Source organism: Eutrigla gurnardus, assembly GCF_963514095.1.
Source record: "Eutrigla gurnardus genome assembly, chromosome: 8".
In the NCBI taxonomy this organism is placed as follows: domain Eukaryota; kingdom Metazoa; phylum Chordata; class Actinopteri; order Perciformes; family Triglidae; genus Eutrigla; species Eutrigla gurnardus.
Window position 1 is genome coordinate 12,197,879 of NC_139922.1, and position 20,726 is coordinate 12,218,604.

The window sequence follows — 20,726 nt, forward strand, 5'->3', positions numbered from 1 at the left end:
CAAACGTTGATACTACTCCAGTTTGTGCAGCCAATCCTCCGCAGGGGAGAGGGGGAGAGAGGGGGGGGGGGGGGGGCGCCAGATGCAGCCAAACTACGCATGCGCCTACATCGGAGAGCCCCACTCAAGAAGGACGCCCGCTGTCGGCCATATACCGCCACTGCTGTGTTGGGTTGTTTACCTCAGCCTCGAAGACAGAAACCAAAGACCCCCTTCTGCAGTTTTGGAAGGAGGAGGTAGGTTATTTTTTTTATTCTTTTATGTCTCGTTTGCTTAATTGGTCGAATTGATTGACAGACCAATTAAGAGATTTAATGAGCCGGGCTCGCGAGGATCTCACAATGAGATTATTTATGCTAATCAAGTAGATGTCACTTCCGCCCCTTTTATTTGCGCCATTTTGGATAGGGTAGTTTCTAGGCTGGATGTGTATTGTCTGTCAGAGAAAAGAATGAGCAAAACGTTATCGACTGCCAGGCAATCATAGTCAGAGTTCAAGCAAGCAATTTTAAAGAGGGAGTCCGCCGGTACTTTGTTCCCAGCATTAGGACACGGGTCCGCCTTCACGACTCCGGGGAATGGAGGTTTTAATTGTCTAATAAGGCTCGGCGGGTTTCTGTTCCCGTTTGACCAGAGGGACGAGGATAGCCCTTCTCGGGGAGGGAGAGTCCAGCTCGGAGGGTAGACCGACGGCCGGGAGGCTGGTTCTACCCCACGTAGAGAGTTGTCACCTGAACGGGCATTACCGAGATCTCTGGAGGACCGTGAAAGTGTCCACACGTCGCCTCTCTGTCATCCCGAGGTGACACCTTTTACTCGGACGGCAGCGCTGGATGTGAAAGCAGGTAAACTTGTCCGTCATAACGTTGGTCGTAACCATCAAAGTGGGAGAGTTGGCCGTTAGCCGTTGGCTACCTGCGGGATGCTATAGGTGGTGTGTAACTAACGTTACAGCTAAGGTAACTTGGCTGTGGATACAGCTAACGTTGTGTTTCTGTAAGTCACGGAGGCTCAACGTAACCTCGAGTGGAATCGCTTCCCCGGCTTGGCTTGTTTACAACCGCCCAGGTTTAACAGAAGCGACTACCCTTTGTGGGGAAATTAAGGGGAGAAACGGCGTTAGTTCTGAACAGCCCGTGTTGTTGATGCGAGTTGGCTAGCTTAGCATGCTAACTCAGCGCGGTGTGTGTGTACCCCCCATTCTTTGTCAGCGGCAGCAAGCTCCCTGACAAACCCCATCGATCTGTGATACTGCCAGATGTTGATCACAGATCAGATTCCCTGACCCAACCGCACGGTTCGGCTCGTGTCCGCGGCCAAGCCTCCCGCGGCGGAGCTCACGAGTCAACGTTTTTCAATGCGAGAAACGCTATGAATATTTAAAGTGTAGCTGCACTGTTACTGTACGGAGAGTTTCGTCTTGGCCACACGTGATACACATCCACGGACCGATCGTGGCGTAGGATTCATACACTCTTTTATTGTCACAATGCAAATTTCCCTTTTTGAATATCAGAGGTGATCGGGAACATGTTCGGCCAGGTGATGCCGGGGTTATGATGCACTCTCACCTCGTGTTTGATGGGGGGGGGGGGGGGGGGGGGGGGGGTCTGTCACTTGGTCAGGAAAAGTGTCAGATTCTGATCATGCTCAGCACCATCAACCCCTCACAGAAGGAGCCTTATATACAGACATGTATTGCTCAGGGATGCAGACAGGTGTTGAACACACTGACTCATCCAACCCCAGTGGCTTTTTTTTTTTTTTTTTTAGCATCCCAAACTTTTCTGTTTTCAGTGTGACTAAATGGATGTCACCAGATTCTCCCTCTGAACGCTGGTAGTCAACCAGACATGGCTTATCATGTCCTAGTGAGCGTGAGGAGATCTGTGGTTGAAGGTTCATAGGCCTTCTTCTTTTTCTTTTTTTTCTTCTTCCACGCAGTCGAAGTGGGAAACCTGTTTTCTGCCAGCAGCCCACAGCAGAGCAGAGCAGCCTCCTATAGCCTCTCCTCCCTCTCCTCTTCCTTCCCTCCCTCCCTCCCTCCCTTGCCTCCTACTCGGCCTCTCCTTGGCTTTTTTTCTCCCTCCCTTTCTTCCTCCCACCCCTCCCCTCCCTGCCTATCCATCGCCCCCTCTTCCTCTCACCCTATTCCATCCCCCCCCCCCCCCCCCGCCAGCCTCTTTCCCTCCCTCCCTCCCTTCCCACTCCTCTGAGCCTGTCTGTCCGACCTGCCTGCCTCCCCATCCCCTCCCTCCCCCCCTCCACTTCCGTCACTCTCTGTCCTCTCTCCTTTCCTCTCTTCTCTTCCCTCACACTCCTACCCTGGCTCCCCCTCTCTCCCTCCCCTCTCTCTCCCCCTCCCCTTTCTCTCCCTCCCTCCCTCCCCTCTCTCTCACTCCCCTCTCCCTCCCTCCCCTCTCTCTCTCTCACAACCCTCTCCCTCCCTCCCCTCTCTCTCTCTCTCTCTCTCTCTCTCTCTCTCTCTCTCACAACCCTCTCCCTCCCTCCCCTCTCTCTCTCACTCCCCTCTCCCTCCCTCCCCTCTCTCTCTCACAACCCTCTCCCTCCCTCCCCTCTCTCTCTCTCACAACCCTCTCCCTCCCTCCCCTCTCTCTCTCTCACAACCCTCTCCCTCCCTCCCTCCCTCCCTCCCTCCCTCCACTCTCTCTCCCTCCCTCCCCCCCTCTCTCTCCCTCCCCTGTCTCTCCCTCCCCTTGCTCTTACCTCCCTCACCCCCCACCTCATCCTCTCTCACACTCCCCTCCCCCTTCACTGATCTCTCTCGCTCCTTCTGTCCCTCCCCTTCCTCTCTTCCTACATCCCTCCTTCCCATCCCTCCCCTTCCTCCCCTCCCTCCCCTCCCCCTCCACTGCAGACATATTGTAGAGGCTGCTGCTGACTCAATAGGAGGCGCCATTCTGTGATGGTATTGCGAGGCAGGGAGAAAAAGGGGGCAGGCGGAGTATAGGGAGGCTTACATAATGGAGCTCCTCTCTAGCGCCATCAGCAAGTAATGGGAGGAAGCAGGAAAGAGAGACCGAGGGAGGAAGTGGGCTTGGGTTTGTGTCTCTTTCACTCACTCTAGCACTTGGACATTTCTGAATGGTTGGTAGACAGACAGACAGGCAAGGCAGTGAGACGGGCAAGCGGATGGGCAGCAATGTCTCCAGGTTTCTCGGCTCGCTAGGCCAACATTTGGTGGAACCACACGCTCCCAGTTCCCCTCCATGGTTTGTATTTTCTAGAAGGGAAATAAGCTGAGGTGTGAACACATTAGTTGTTTGGGACTGTGCTGATTGTTGTAACCGGGCTACCTTTATGTCATCGAACATCTGTGACCTTTGACCTCACTACATGGAGCTCTGATTTGAACATTTAATCAGCCAATTCCCACCACAGATCCACTGGCCCTTCAACATTGAAGTCTTAGACTGTGGGTCTCTCAAGTGACACCAACACAAGTGTGTCTGTCATCTCTAATTTCAGAGATGACTTCCAATCTGCCTTGATTCTGCTGACACAGCTGAAACCCCATCTCACATACAGCTGCAGAGACTGGGGTGCACATTTTGCTGTTTGTTGTCCTTTATTTTTTAAATGTTAAAAAGTGGTTGCCAATGTCAACAAGAGGGCCAATAATCGGTTGCCATTAGCAACTGTTACTTTCAGGCCCAGCTGTAGACCAAGTAAAGCCACAAAGGAGATTTTCGTAACAGACGACTCTATATAAATGTCAAAAGGTCGTTACTTTAACAAATGCTGTGTATTCCCTGTCTGAAAGGCATTGCTGTTGAGGCTTCCCTTTTAGGCATTCTACTGGGCCAAGTTAAGTCAAGTTAAATGCCCTTTTTCAGCAAACTGTTCATAACGGTTCCTGATTTGGTTTACAGGCACCTGTCCAAATTGTACCCTATGCTTGTTAATAACATGCTGTTGTATATGTCTTTTCTATTCAGAATGTTCCAGCTCCCTGTCAATAACCTGGGCAGTCTGCGGAAAGCGAGGAAAAATGTCAAGAAGGTCCTGGGAGATATCGGCTTGGAGTTCTGTCGAGATCACATAGAGGTAAGCGTGGCGGGCTTTGGTATTTTTATAATGACGATGACCCATGCCCTGTTCTACTGTGCCTTTGTGGTGATGGCTTTGCCTTCAGAGAGCAGTCTATACAATCCCCAGAGTTTCATTGAGATTGCCAAATATGACTTTGATTGTCTTCAATTTCATATTCCTATCATCATCTTTTTCATGTTTGAGAATACTTCTTGTTTACATATATGTAGATTGGCTGTACATATGGGACATTTGTTTTGGTTTAATAATGTCAGTTTTGGAACTGAGATTGCTCTTCTGTTTGTCTCAGTGCGGGAAGTAAGGTTCATCATTACTTTCCTCAAGGACGGTCACACAGACTTGAGCTGACAAGGAATTGTGACAAGGAAGCGTTTGGATTCTTTAGACTCCGTGCAGGTTTCTCCTCGCAGCAAACAGGCCATTTACTCTGCCCATCCACCTCTGCTCAGTTAGAAAACATTGCACGGACAGGCAAAACCTGACTGTGTGATATCACTTTGGCTGTGTGGACACTCGCGACCCTCGTTGATGTGTCGAGCCTAAATGGCGTGCCCGACACTGCATAATAATAAATGTGAGAGAATGTGTGGTGCTAAGATTCTATGACCTGGACTAATGTAATAAAACGAATTGGCCCACAGATTAATGTTATTACCCTCATCGACACCCTGTACTCATTCTGTTTTATCTCACTTAATGTAGGAAAAATATGCTCTTCAGCCTTAAAAGCAGAAACCAAAGACCTGACAAAATTCAGCATCGAGGGCACGATAAGTACAACAGATCGGGTGGGGTTAGAAGGGCCTTCTGTCACAGTTCTTAATGTTTGAAAGGTTTGAGAAATAATTGAATTGTCTTTCATTTACACATGAGCATTATAAGTCAGAATCTGTATCCACAGATACGTATTGATTTAATTTCCAGCCTTAATGTAAAGTAAACATTTGTCCCAGAGGACAAAGGAAAGCTGGGAACAGTACAGTTGTAACCCTGTGAAATAATGTTAATTCTCGGGATAATTGGGAATATCTTTACATGTGACTTGACAAAGCTGTTGTAGTTCGCTATCATGGTAGACAAGTAAAAATTACAGTCCGATTTTAAGAAATACAGGAAATATCATGTCACCAAAAAAACAGACTCACACATGTTGACTTCTTTTATTGTTTATTTATGCAGGGAGACCTATCATTTATGATTACCTTATTTAAAATTGTTTATTTGTTTTTCACTTAATGGATGTTCACAAACAAGAAAGAAGTGGTCTCTCTGTGATGCAATAAACATATTGTTTCTTAACAAAAATGTGAGGTTAAGTGATTAAAGTATGTTTTCGTGCTATACTGAGTTTTAAACATATTTTGATGATTATTGGGATAATATCGTGAATTGCAATTATTTTGGTCACGATAACCATGACATAAAATGTCTATAACACACCAATTAATGTATTTCCCATGTATTTATTCATTCTCCAATGCTAAAGCTTACTGAACTTTCCAGAACCATTTATTTTTATTTTCAACACAAATGTCCTTTCCTTCACAACCATTCCTAAGAATGCAGTGCCACTGTAAAGAGCTACAGGACAGATAATAAATAAAAAAAACATGAACAAGCTCTTACAGATATAAACATTAATTCATTAATGCCATTTAACTATACATACATTTACACTCACATATATCCTTTATTGAAAGCACATAAAAAACTGTAAAGCTACCATTAGCAAAACTATACTGCCGAGCCATTTAGCCATTACCTTTAAGCTAACATTGGCATCCTGTTACAACATTGATGCATTCAATGACCCTTTTACCGGTAATACGATCAGATGTCACTAAACATGGTCATAGCACAATATAACAGCTGGGTGCTTAATAATCCATGATGTAATGCTTTTATTACAGATTATTTTCCTCGAAACACATTTTCCTTCCGTACACACTACCAATGATCAGACCTTTTACATACAGAGTCAGTTTACTATGTCTCAGAGATTTGCACCTGCTTCCTGTTTTGCCAGAAGGGGTTCAAAATAAAATACCCAAACCATTAAACAGGCACTAACAAAATAAATGCTTGCAGGAATAGGTTATTTTAGGAACCCTTTCAAAATAAAGGGTTGTACTTACACATGCACCTGTACTACAGCATTACAGCATACAATACATGTTAACTTCTGTTAAGATCTGTAGAGATTCTGAAATGATTCAACATCTGTAGTGATGAACCAATGGATTTTCAGGTTTGCATACACTACCAGATAAATTCTCATCTGATTTTATCTGATATATATATATATACATAATGTAATTGTAATAAAATGTTATTTTTATTTATTTAGCTCCAACCAATGAAGGCTAATAGTCTGTTGTTGTAAAATCCTTTTATATTTTTCTGTCTGTATTCTCTCCAGGACAAGGAGCAAGTTGTGATTGAGCCCTTTGTTTCATCATCATCAAATATTAATCTTAATTTCCTTGTTTTTTAGGACTATAAAGACTACATTCCTCCAGAGGTGTATATAAAGCACACTACCTGGGAAGATGTGTGCATGTGGGAACCATCACATACCAAAGTCCAGGTGTGTGATGCACTCGCATAAATGTCCTGTTTTTTACAACACTAATATCTGTTTTTAATTATTATTATGTTCATGCCACAAACACAAAGTATATAATGCTACAATGGTAATAACTTTAATTCCTTTATACAAAGAACTTTTCAAGTCTAAGCTTCTTCTTTTTTCCACCTTGTGTCTGTAGGACTACAGATCAAAGCCCTTCTGCTGCACTGGCTGCCTCTTTTCATCTAAGTACTTCTCTGCATACAAGAGCCATTTCCGCAACGTCCACAGCGAGGACTTTGAGAACAACATTCTGCTCAACTGCCCCTACTGCACTTACAATGGTAACAAAAAGACTCTGGAAACGCACATCAAACTGTTCCACATGCCTAACAGCACTGTGCGGCAGGGCCCCGGTGGAATGGTTGCGGGAGCTGGTGGGATCATGATGAAGGACGGGGTGCTGAAAAGGACTGGGGACAGTGTGGAACAGGCGGTGTACTACTGCAAGAAGTGTACCTACAGGGACCCTCTGTACAATGTAGTGCGAAAGCACATCTACCGGGAACACTTCCAGCAAGTGGCCCAGCCCTATATTGTAAAACCAGGGGAGAAGACAAATGCTCACAATGGTGGCTCCGACAGTCACAACACAAACAATGTTAACAGTAACCAGATTCACTGCAAGAAGTGTCTGTTTGTTCCAAGGACCTACGAGGCACTTGTCCAACACGTCATTGAGGACCACGAGAGGATTGGCTACCAGGTGACTGCAATGATAGGACATACCAGTGTGATAGTCCCCCGTCCCAAACCCATCATCATGATCCCCCCCAAGACCCTGGGGGACAAGACCATCATTGGGATGGGCCCCAAAGGTGCAGTAATGGCCACTACAAGGCCTACTGGCTCACAGCAGCTGGGTAGAGTTATTGTCTCATCAAAGACTGGCTTCAGTGCTCAAAGTCTTCTATCTGGGATGAAACATGATGGAATACGGTTAAAGGCTGGGACCACCCAGTCGTTCTCCATTGGCAGCCAGCAAGTGAGGGTCACTTTACCAGGGAACGCCCAGGTTTCTGTTCCCCAGCAGTCTCATGCCGCAAAGCAGCTTATTTCGGGCGGCAACCTGCGGAGTCCAGTTATGCTAAATGCCTCTTCTTCACTCAAATCCAACCCCTTGGGTTCACGTGTCCAGGCGGCAGCTACTACTGTAGCCTCTGTCACGGCCAAGAAAGGGGGCTCCTCAGTCCTAGGCACATCCTACACCCAGAAGTGGAAAATCTGCACAATCTGCAATGAGCTCTTCCCTGAGAACGTTTACAGTTCTCATTTTGAGAAGGAGCACAAAGCGGAGAAGGTGCCGGCTGTCGCCAACTACATCATGAAGATCCACAACTTCACCAGCAAGTGTCTCTACTGCAACCGCTATCTCCCCAGTGACACATTGTTAAACCACATGCTGATCCACGGTCTGTCTTGCCCGCACTGCCGCGCAACCTTCAATGATGTTGAGAAGATGGTGGCCCACATGCGGCTGTCGCACCCAGACGAGAGCATTGGCCCACGCACAGATTCTCCCTTGACCTTTGACCTCACTCTGCAGCAGGGCAATCCCAAGAATGTTCAGTTGATTGTCACTACCTACAACATGAGAGACGCTCCAGAGGAGTCGGTGGCGTTTCACGCTCAAAACAATAATTCTGCATCACCTGCCTCACTAATATCAGGCAAGAGGCTTATGCCACCGCACCCACCTAAAACGCCTGACAGTGCACCAGCCAAGAGTGTTCCACAGGCATCTGTGCCCTACAAGAGAGACATAGGCAAGACACTGTGTCCTCTTTGCTTCTCCATCCTGAAAGGTCCGATCTCCGACTCACTGGCCCACCACTTGAGAGAGAGGCACCAGGTGATTCAGACAGTCCACCCTGTAGAAAAAAAACTGACCTACAAGTGTATTCACTGTTTGGGGGTTTATACAAGTAACATGACTGCCTCCACCATCACTCTGCACTTGGTGCACTGTCGAGGTGTTGGGAAAACCCAAAACGGGCAGGATAGCCGGGTAGCTCATTCTTCCCGGGTCAGCCAGGCCCAAAGCAGCACCCTCAAACGGGCCAGCTTTGATAGCTCTGACACTAGTGCGCCAAAACGAAGGAGGCCCCCTGGCGAAAGGGCCCACCCACGGGACAGTAACGGTCCATCTGTGTTTGTAGAAAATCCTGATGAACCGGTAATTCTGGCTCTTGACCCCAAAGGACATGAAAATGAGTCATACGAATCCAGAAAGGCATTTCTAACGCAATACTTTAACCAAGCGCCGTATCCCACTCGGCGGGAGGTGGAGAAGCTGGCAGCCAGTCTGTGGCTGTGGAAGTCGGACATCTCCAGCCACTTCGGCAACAAAAGAAGGAAATGCGTACAGGAATGCGAAACCCAGAATGCCAGCGTGTTGCTCGGGTTCAGTATGCACGAGCTCAGCAAAGTGAGTCATGAGCTGGCGTTCGTACAGGATGGCGTGTATGAGGGCAGGCATAGCAAGAGGCGGACGTCTAGGAAACATATAGGCATGTCGGAGCAAGCTCTCCGCCGACATAAAGAGCTTGTAGCTGCTAATGGTGGCGTGGCTCCACCACAGAAGGGAAAGCCAACTGGGACTGCGGAAGGTACTAAAGCGACGCCATCTGCACCGAGCAGAGACCAAACCAAGACAATCAACAGCACCTTACCACAGAAAATACCTCTAGACCTTTCAGAGCCCATCGCCATTGACTCTGACAGTGATGAGGAAGAGGAGCAGAAGGACGACAAGGAACAAGAGGGAGAGGTACATCTCCATGGTAACAAACTGCTTACTGGAGCCAAGGAGAGACTGGAGCCGGGGACAGAAGCTAAGGTTGTTTCAAATCTAGATGATTTGTCAGACGAAGATGACGAGGAAGACGACGAAGATGACGACGACGATGAAGATGATGATGATGATGTTGACGATGAAGATGAAGAGGCACATGAGAATGGTTTCGGGTCTGCAGAAGGCTCAGGGATTGTTAAAGGAAGAGACGCTCATCCCATCATTATTCCCAAGTTTGTCCCATCATCTGCAAGAAGCAGGAGAGACGAGGCACAGCTGGGCAAACAGCAGGTCTGATTAAATCCAAAAGACACTTTAAAATTGATCCACGCCAACAAACCTGCCTCGCCCAAACTGAAGGACACTGCCCAGTTACATTGGGTATCTGTGAATGAGGGAGCGATAAGGAGAGAACACTATTTGAGTGGAAACTCAAAACAAGCCATCCAATGACCTTTTAAAGGCAGGACTCAAAGAGCAGCTAGGATTGATGTAAAGATTTGTGAACAAAGTTTTAATGTTTCCTCCCGCAAGTTGGAGGAGAGGCGCAAAGACGATAGAGAGGTCACACCAAACAAATAGGTTTTTTGACTTCTCTATACTTTATTACATTGAGATAAGAAGTTATTGCCGTTGATTGGCCACTAAACTTGAAAGGTTGGCTTAAAATATTGAGTTGTTGTGAGGTAAAGCTTTTAAACTGACCAGATAATCCATCATTTTTCATGTAGTTATACTGAGATGGGTAGTGTACATTTGTACAGTCTTTTAGACATGTTTGGACAGATGTTGCCGTACATGTACCCTTAAATATTTGCTATTACCTGTGTGTAAGGTAGCCTCATATGTTCTACATTGGTATGCTTAACGATAGTTGTCGCTTTGGTGGCTGGTATTTTCTCGTATGTTTAAGTTTATTTTTTAACAAAAACTTAGTTTTTTTGCAAAATAATATATCTATATATAAATGAAATAACAGAATTGATTTGATTTTTGCTTTAAACTTGATTCGATTTTTATTTTTCTAATTTTTTTTTCTGTTATGAAAGAATGGTGGTGCCAAGCTATTCTTATTCTCTTACAGTTTAAAGGAACATTTCATCTACCCTGTGCAGCCTTATGCACATTAGCCATGACTGTACTCTACTTGCTTTTCATTTTCACAATTTTGAACCTGGTGATGTTTCTTTGCTACACAAGACAAGACTGGACAATAGCCACCATACTGACATCCACAAGCGAAAGCAATTGGGTTTGTTTTGTTTTTCTTTTCTGAAAAAAAGAGTTGTGTTCTTTGAATTGTGTGTATTTGTTTTATGTTTTCATTTTTCACTTAAGCATTTATGAACAATAAAGTGCTGTAATTGTGCTTCTCACGGAAATAATGACCATGCCAGTGTCTTTGTGTAAAGTCAGGAGCAGTGGGATGAAAATAATTAATGAATCGGCAAAGCTTTGAATCTCTTATTTCTTTTAGAATATGAATAATATAAAATCTGTACTTCCTCCTCAAAGTTGCTTCTTAAAAACTGCGTTACATGCTAGTTGCTATAATAGTATCCCATTAATACTTGAGGGAAACTCAAGCAAAACACTACAAACATCCTGTTGCAAAGTGTTTGCACTAGTTTACTAGTAACTTATTGATTGGGCTGTAGATTGTTGCCTTTAAATGTCCTTTTCAATGAAATCCAACAAAGAAAAGCCACAGCTCACAGCTGCTACACTAAGTCCATAACCCATGATGAGCGATCACAAGAAGATACTACATCATTTTTCGGGGTCACAAACCAAAAATGTTAACAAATATGTCCATTTCAAAACATTGTGCACCGTTGAAACATGTTGCTCAACTAGAAAAACATAGAAAACTGCTGCAGTTTAATTTGCATGGAATAGGCAGTGATGTACAGAGGGAGGGATCATTCAAACGCTTAAACCAATAATGAACTACAATTTTATTCAAGGACAGGACAAGACTGGGAACAATGACAATAGCTGTGTCCCAATTCAGAGGCAGCAGTCTACGTCGGCCGGGTCCTTTGAGGTCTACAAAATGAGGAGGTCTGATCTGCAGAGGGTTTTACTGTTTGTGCCACCGTTGCTGCTCCTGTTGCCTAGCAACGTGCTGCGGTTGACAAGAAATAGCTTGGAAAAGGTAGCTAATGTTTCCTATTAAAATGGAACCAGAGATAATATTTTATTCTTTTTATTTTATATTATGATGGAGGATATGCTTCACCGCCGGCGCCATCGGTACATGATGTATTTCAGGTGAGCGTGTATTTCTCACGTCTCCCGCCCATATTGCTCGTTGTCATGTTGATTATAATCCAATCATCACACTGGTTTGCAATGAATCTTGGGATAAGTTGGGCAAAGACGGATCCATCAGTTGGATCCTCTATACAGGAAAATAAGGCCATTTGGAGTTAAATCGACTATAAAGTAGAGAATGCTTTAGGGCGGGGCTACCTTGTGATCGACAAGTCGCTACCACGGCCTCGCTGCCTTAACTACCACACTACCAATGCAATTAGTTACAAAGATTACTTCAACACTTGGCTGTCAAGTTTATTTTGAATTATGAAGATAAGTTTGTTAACAGTTTCACACCAGAATCCAGATGGATCCCTTTTGTTGAGTCTATAAGTAACATCGAAGTCTGATGGTATTCTCATTTGTTGTGCAAGAAAGAAAAGCAATCTCCAGGTATGAAACTGATCCTTTCCCCCAATGTAATTGAATCTGAACAGATAAACTTAGCTGATTGAATATTTCATTTATGAATCAGGTCTGACTTATCTTGACAAATCAATCTCGTAACTTTTAGAATAAACATATCGACACAAACCTTCCTCATTTCTTTGTTTTTTGCATATTTGTCACACTTAAATGTTTCACATCATGAAACTAATTTTAATGTAAGACAAAGACAACCAGAGTGAACAAAAAAATGCAGTTTTAAATTATTCTTCATTTATTGAAGGGGGAAAAAATATCCAACCCTACCAGGCCCTCTGTGTATAATTAATTCCCCCTTGGTTGCTCAATCAACCAAAAGAACTTAATTGGGGTTCAATTTCACAAGACATGCCCAAGAATGATTACTTGATTACCTGTTCAATCTTAGATAGAACCTGTCTGGCAATGTTAAACTAAAAGATCTCAAAAAGCACCACATGATGCTGTGATTAAAAGTATTGTTGCCATTTATCAGTCTAGAAATGGTTACAAAGCCAGGCTCTGGGACTCCAGCGAACACCAATGAGAGCCATTATTAACAAATGGAGAAAACATGGGGGGTCGGGGGGGAAATGACTTTTTCACATGGCTGATAGGTTTGGAATAATTAATTACCTTAATAAATGGAATAATCATATAAAAAACATATTTTGTTTTCACTCGTGTTGTCTTTGAAGAAATCAGAAGGGGGAAATACTTTTTTACAGCACTGTATATTGTCCTTCTGTCCCAACATCGAGGATGCTGATGTTGGACTATCACAGTAAAGATATGAAGTGAGTTGTTTCTTTGACTATTCTGTAAGATCCAGCATTGCTTGGTAACTGGAATTAAGTTGCCCACCATTTTTAGCCTCACAAGATCAAAGCGGTATTCTGGTGTAATGGAGAACGAGTCTTCGCTTTTTAACTGTGCAGAATGATGATTCCACTGCTCGATGAAGCCTTATCATTTTTGACCACAGACATTACAGCTGAAGGAGTCAATAATTGAAAACTACTCTGATGGTTAAGGAATTGTTCCTTTCACCATGACCTCATCCCCTCTTTAAACCAATGCTGTCCAGTTTCCATGACCAGATGAAACCTGTGGCAAGCTGCACATTTGATGTAAACCTCGTTTAAACGTGCCCCTTTTCTGAGGTGTTTTCAGAAAACATGAAACAGAATAAATGATATGTTTGTCACAGAGCTACAATGCGTGTTCTGGTTATACAACTACAGCAAATGGAGCCCGTCTGAATGTTACTAATGATAAGATTGGGTGGAGACACTATATTATTAACCCTTTGCTGAGGTGCACCAATGGACAAATGGCACTCCCCAAGAGTAGGGATCAATCAGGTCTGACTGAGTTTGATCTTGTGAGTCGCACTGTTCTACCAAGTGAGGTCAGATGCGTACATTCACTTTATATATTTTATATATTTATATATATATGAGTATTTAATTAGAGTGCCATCCTTCGCTGCCCTGGGAGGAGGAATCTAAAATGGAGGGAAATTACCCCAGTGCAAGAGGGAGAGAGTGAGAGAGGCAAGACTCTCCTTGGCTGGCTAGTCAGTGTTGCTATGCTGTTGTAAGGAGTGAGAGAGAGGGAGGGAGGGAAGGAGTGGTGGGGGAGGCTGAAGGAGAGAGTGAGAGAGGCCTGGCAGACTGTGGGGGAGGCGGAGGCCTCATCTGCAGTGCTGTGTGCAGAAGGAGCGCTTAACAGCCTTTCAACGGGGGAAGGGGAGGGGAGGCGAAAGAGAGAGGGGGGGAGGGAAAGGGTGGGGGAAAGGAGCTGGGGAGAGAGGAAAAAGGGAGTCAGGGAGGGATGGGAGTGTGAGGAAGGAGAAGCAAAAGGAGGGAGAGGAGAAGGGGGAGTGGTAGGGGCAGAAGGGGGAGGAGGAGGAGGAGAGATGGAAAATAATGGGAGAGGAAGGAGTAGAGAAAGGAGGAGTAGGGGGAGGGGAGCTGATGGTGGTGTTGAGATGGCGCCCCCTGTAGCCAGAGGAGAGACAAGGAGAGGTGTGTGCGTGTGTGTGTGTGTGTGTGTGTGTGTGTGTGTGTGTGTGTGTGTGTGTGTGTGTGCGCGTGTATGTGTGTGTGTGCGTGTGTGTGTGCGTGTGCAGTCAGACAGACACAAAGAGGTGCAGGCTGCCGAGATACAACAGAACGTCAATTTAACAGGGGGGAGGCTAATTGGTTGAACTGGCCACAGGTCAGTTTGCCTCCACCTGAGCCATGGTCACATGACAATCAGAACGCCATACAGAGGGGGAGAGGGTGAGAGGGTGAGGGGAGATCAGGGAGTCAGATTAGAGGAGGTGAGGTGAGGAAGGGGCTGTAAGCAGGTTGTAACTGATGGCGCCCCCCATAGGAAACTGGCAGGAACCGCCACGAGAGTCCCTTTAGCATGGGGGTGGGGGGTAATAATAATAATAATAATAATAATAACAAATTTGTACTTGTGTGCGACAGTGGAAGTGATGCCTGTGATGTTGTGGCTACAAAATGTAATCATGTACTTCACATCCTCTGAATATTGCATGTCGCCAGAGGTCATCCAGATCAGGGCGCCACACAAACCAGGACAATGACACCAGCACAGAGACAGAGAGAGGGAGAGAGAGAGAGAGACAGGGCAGGAGGGGGAGGATGGGGGGGGGGGGGGGGGGGGGTGACTTGCAGACTGCAGGGCAGACAAGAGGAGCACTTCTGCAGTGCTGGCTGATGGAGGGGGTGGGAGGCACAGACACAGCAGAGGGGGGGACTTGGGAGAGAGAGACAGAGAGAGATGGTTGCACACCTATCTCACTGCTAGCGCCTCCTGCAGTTAGAATGGCCTTGCTACACGCACGCGCACCGTGCAAATGATTCATGAGAAGAATTTGATGAAATTGAATGACTCAGAGAAAAGCAAGGTAATGAAAAGAAAGCGGGGAAAAGAGAAAGAGGGCAAGACCTGTGGCCAATTATGAGAGAGAGAGAGAGAGAGAGAGAGAGAGAGAGAGAGAGAGAGAGAGAGAGAGAGAGAGAGAGAGAGAGAGAGAGATTTGTGATGGCGGTGAGATTGAAAAGATGAGGAGATCTGAGAGGGGAGATGACACAAGAATAACTAGAAGACATAAAGGAGTGCAGGAAGTCACAAAGTTGCAATTGTGACAGACTTGGAGAGGGTCAGGGTTCATTACAGTCCAGAGAAGAACAGTCCAATATGTGAACCCTCTTAAGTTGGAGAGTGAGACTCTGATTAAAGTCGTGAAAAATCCGGCGAAGTCTGATTGCATGGAAGTCTATGAGAAAACGACCTTACTTCTTTATTATCTCAGTAAACATTGTAAATATGAGTTTATGGTCTCAATTTCTAGTTTCAAGTCTTCTTCAATGCAGCATGATGTTCATTTAGTAAATTAGTCAAATAGTCCATAAAGCAGGGTATGCTTTAAAGCATGGCTACCTTGTGATTGGCTATGGCCGATGGTGCAATTTGATCAGTCAGATACTTAATTACTTACTTACTTCCTTACTTGCTCAGCTGCAGAGCCACTATAGGGCTTGCCCTCTATTGTCCAGCCAAAAATACTTAGCAGGTAATTGGATGCACCATCTGTCAATCAGACTCTTGGTGAAGCCCGTCGTGAAAGGAGCAACAAAACATGTTCTCTGTCTAGAAAAACCTTCAGTGTTGTTCTTTGTTCTTATTTCAATAAAGAAATCCAGCTCTGGGGTGGCTGTGTGGAGATAGAGCGAGTTGTCCTCCAATCGAAATATCGTGGTTCAATGCTGAGGTGTCCTTGGGCAAGATACTAAACCCCAAATTGCCCCCGAAGGCCGTGCATCTGTGTGGATGTGTGTGAATTGAGATTTGGACCCTTGATTGGCAGCTGGCTCCTCTGCCACCAGTGTATGAATTGGTAAATAGATAATATGCTGTATCCTGACAAAGGGAGAATTCTGCTGCTGTGCACCAGAGGGAGAGCTAGTCTGGCTCTGTCCAAGCAGGCTTTCAGACAGCGAGTGGTTGCCACCAAACCTGCTGCCCTGCAACGTCAATATTCTGGTGCAACTCCACCATGCTCACTGCTACCTGCAATAACAACCTATACCATACATCACTGGCTGCTGCTATCCACCTAAGACAATCTCACCATGCCAAAAAACAGGTTCTATCTTAAAGGTTTAGCAATATAACACCTTATTCATTTTGTTTTTCACCCATTATGAAAAACCCAGAGACTAAAAAGCTACTACTCCACAGATTTTTTCTGGCACCCTCGCTAGCACACAGTTCAAACTCAGAGGTGAAGTGATTTTTATTTTCTCAAATTGGGGACAGAGGAAATGTTCTGCTGTATGCAGCTGGGTAGATTAAGGTGATTTCTTTTTTATTTTCACCTGAAGTGACAGCCAAATAGCCTCCAGTTTGCACGTCTAAATGTGAATCAAACTTTCCAGGATGCTGCATGAATAGAGCTGCAGAAACTGGTGGTGATGATGATGTCATCATCTAGAGAGAGAGAGAGAGAGAGAGAGAGAAGCAGCAGCAGATTGAGGGCTCCTCTGCGATAGTGTGTGCACTGAAGGTAAACGTGTGTTTGGGAGGCTAATATATCTATGGAAAGGACAAGGCAGCGGCTGCTAACCCTTGTAGGTCTAAAGATGTCTGCTGCATCCCACCTGAACCTGTTCTGTCCATCTGAAGGACGGCGTCTGTCATCCCCACATGACCCTGCTGCTATGAAAACATATTTCTGAGTACAAAAAGAACTTGTTCGGTGCCCTTGTGTTGTTTCAGCTCTTTCAGCTGGTTCGATAGGAGTTCAGCATCACAGCCTCAAATGATTTTGTTTTTATCCATTCAAAACAAAAAGTCTGCAACATACACACTGAATTGCTACAGAATAATGTTACCTTGACAAAAGCACATGTGATGTCAAGCAAGATTCCAGTCTTCAAGTGGAGCTGAAATGGCATTTCAGGAGGAATTGGTTGTGGAATGGTTGATGGATGTCATGATGTTATTGATTGTTACTGATGTAAGCACTCTTCACATTTAGTTTTACAAGAAGAAATTATATCAAAATACTAAGAAATGTATTTTTGAGTCATTATAATTAAGTTTTTTATTTACTTTATTACATATTCCAACAAATTCTGTGTAGGATTCAGATTTCAGAAAATCATATGACCCAGAAAACCATACTATTTCGGCTTTTTCTATGGGGGGACTCTTAATCCTCTATGATACGCTTCCTGAGTCCTGATGTATTTGATTAAATATGTATGATTCGACTTTCTAATAATATGACATACTTGGCCTTTCATTGTCCTAAAAAAAAAGAGTATAAGAGAATAGAAACCGTTTGATGATGCTGCAAAAATGGCTGCTGTTTTTAGTATTAATGTTAGAATTATTATTCAGTAGGTTTTATGTTATTCATTCTATGTATTCTATTTAATCTTGTTTTTTTAATTTTACTTTATAAAGTGTGTTTAATCTTATGATGTTTTATTTTATGATATTTTCCCTGTTTTTACACCTTGTACAGCATTTCTATACAAATCAAGTACATTATTCTGTTGTTCTTTTCTTACAGCAGATATTTTTTTCTTGTCATTGTATAAAAAGATCAGTTGCTACTAATAACATTAACAATGCATCTATTCTTCAAGTGTCCCGGAAGCCGTGACAGAGTGCCAGCATGCGCATCACCAGGACTCTGAAGTCGGAGCAGCTAAATGGAACCCAGCCACATTCACTTTTATTTTACCGGGACATGTCAAATGTCGGGCTGCATGGTGGTGTAGTGGGTAGCACAGTCGCCTCACAGCGAGAGGATCCCGGGTTCGATTTCCTCGGCCCTGGGTTCCTTCTGTGTAGAGTTTGCATGTTCTCCCCGTGTAAGCGTGGGTTCTCTCCGGGTTCTCCGGCTTCCTCCCACAGTCCAAAGACATGCAGGATGGGGAAAGGTTCATTGGTGACTCTAAATTGCCCGTAGGTGTGAATGTGAGCGTGAATGGTTGTTTGTCTCTACATGTTGGCCCTGTGATAGACTGGTTACCTGTCCAGGGTGAACCCTGCCTTCGCCCAATGACAGCTGGGATCAGCTCCAGCCCCCCGCGACCCTGAATACAGGATAAGCGGTAGACAATGGATGGATGGATGGATGGATGGATGTCAAATGTCCTCTGTGAAAAAAGTTTGTGATTCGTTTTGGTTCATTAGGAGCAGATAATACGAGAAATGTGAAAGGAGATCTGACTTATTCCAGCTGATGCACCATCCTTTATTTATCTTCCTTCCTACTCAAGTTGATCGTATACACATTGCTTTACAACAGGTGTTTGAACTCATTCTAGATCAATTCATGGAGTTTAGAGTTCAGATTAAAGTCGAGCTGAAACAGCATTTCAAGAGTCTCTAGCTTCAGTATGGTGATGTATTTCAGAGTTATACCGGATGGAGATGCGGGACATAACGTTGGGAGGAATTTGATTTGATCATTGAAAAGATTATCTCAAGACCTTCTCTAGCTCTGATAGATTGATGGACGAATGTCATAATATTATTGGTTGAAATTGGTTGGTTCTAGCTCATATTTTGATATAAAAATATGAAGAAGTTGATTTTTTGTCCTGTTTGTCTTTTTGTAATTTCTTTGTTCGTTATTGCACAATATGACCGGGGATGTGATCTCAAAGGGTTAAAAAGGCATTTTTCATTTCAGCTCGAACTTAAAGCAGCAGTCAATGGCAGTAATAAACAGACAATAAAAGGTGTTTTGAGAAAGTGTGAGTCACAGCAACCACACGAGGTCCTTGAGCATACAGCTGTTATTGGTATACCCAAGATATTATGCATATTGCTTCAGCAGAATGTGAGATTAGCTGTGGACAGACACAGAGGTGCACATTCACTCACTCAGACACACAGAAGATCGCATGAGATAACAATAATGATAAAGGTGTAGGCAACCACTGATCACTTTTCTGTTGTAATCAATAAAAATAAGTGCATGTCTTGGGACTATGGGAGGAAGCCAGAGTGAACCACAGAAAACCCACATTAACACGAGGAGAACATGCAAACTCACCTGGCAATATTAAGTTTAAAGGTGCTATTGACAACATTGATAACATCCAGCCACTAGATGTCGCACTCGCACCACACCCTTCCATTGCATTCACGTCACAGCACAGTTGTTGCTCAAAGATGGGTTGCCAGTTTGTTGCACAACCTGCGTTTTCATGGTCGAGTGGAGTGACACTCAGACAGACTCAGTCATGTCAAGTGATGAATCTTTCATGGTATGAATTCATTCATTTCATGTAGCTACATTTGGGTTACTTTGTTACTTGGGACTGGTACCGAAATGCCGCCCGCTTACCGTCAAACTCAGCCATTTTTCCACACTAACTGGCAACCCCAAAGACTCTTGACCCCTGACTAAGCAGATACCACGTGATACGCCGTTATTCTATTGGCTCACAAGCCTTGCTAGAAGCTGCAGCGACACGTTACGCATCTCCACAGAGGTAAACAAAACATGAATTTTGGACCCATCAAATTTTTTTTAATTTTTATTATTAATTCACAATCAAGAAATAATTTTCACGAGAAGTGAAACTTTGATTCTGCACCTTTCTAAAAGCTCTGTGGATGTATTTTTCTTTAAAATGATTCGTTTAAATAAAAATGTTATCAACATGACCTTTAAAAGATAACACAAACAAAAGTGCAGAGCAGTAAAATCAAGCAGAGTTTGAGGTCTAATTCAGCACATAAGTGAAAACAACAATATGCCTTTGAATTCACTATCCTTTAAATCCACAACCTGTTCCCTAATGAAACAAAAATGACCTTTAATTATATTTTTCTGGGTCTGATTATTCCGCACAACGAAACGTTGTGTGTAAAGGTTCAGTAGATAACAAGGTTTGAACCCAGATGTACCACTCGTTTATGTAAAAGCTCATGTTGACTCGTGGTGGAAAAACAGGCAAAAGTCAAAAGCAGACTGGCGGATCAAAACAGGCAAACAAAAAAGGGGTCAGGGAGGCAAAAGAGAAGGCTGGAAAAGCTAAGGCAGGAGCACAATCTGGCAGGGGATGATGGGCTGGGTTTACAAGCAAAAAGGGGAGCAGGTGGGCAGGGAAGGTCAGGGAAACTGGAAGGTCGGGTGATGGAAGAGGTGGGAAGGGTTACAGGCAGGAGGGAGAGGCTGAGTGTGAGATGACAGGAGAGTTAGGCTGTGTTCCAAATCGCATACCTTTTCTTTTTACTACTGCAGCTTCCCTTACAAAGCATGCACTATTGCCTGACATAACATGGCACCTTGAACTTTGACCCCCTTGTTCATATATCTGCTGCGCAAAGGATTGTGGGTAGTAAACCATGCTGGATGCATCCAGCAAAATGTGACCGGATGTAGTAGGACATCCTCGTATTTTTTGGCATATTGTATTTGACATACTATGTGTTTGGATGAAGTCAGTATTT

General features: G+C 44.3%; 1 protein-coding gene across 2 annotated transcripts; it reads left to right on the forward strand.

Moving 5' to 3' along the window:
* Positions 1 to 259: 259 nt before the first annotated feature.
* adnpb (activity-dependent neuroprotector homeobox b) lies at positions 260 to 10,876 on the forward strand. 2 transcript variants are annotated; one of them, XM_084014719.1, is made up of 4 exons: positions 260 to 853; positions 3,960 to 4,068; positions 6,569 to 6,661; positions 6,843 to 10,876. In XM_084014719.1, exons 2-4 carry the CDS (start codon positions 3,961 to 3,963, stop codon positions 9,792 to 9,794), a joined length of 3,153 nt encoding a protein of 1,050 aa, XP_083870845.1. In that variant the 5' UTR covers positions 260 to 853; position 3,960; the 3' UTR covers positions 9,795 to 10,876. The 2 variants fall into 2 exon arrangements, with proteins under 2 accessions (XP_083870845.1, XP_083870846.1); XM_084014720.1 differs by having other exon boundaries at positions 260 to 845.
* The last annotated feature ends 9,850 nt before the right edge of the window (positions 10,877 to 20,726 follow it).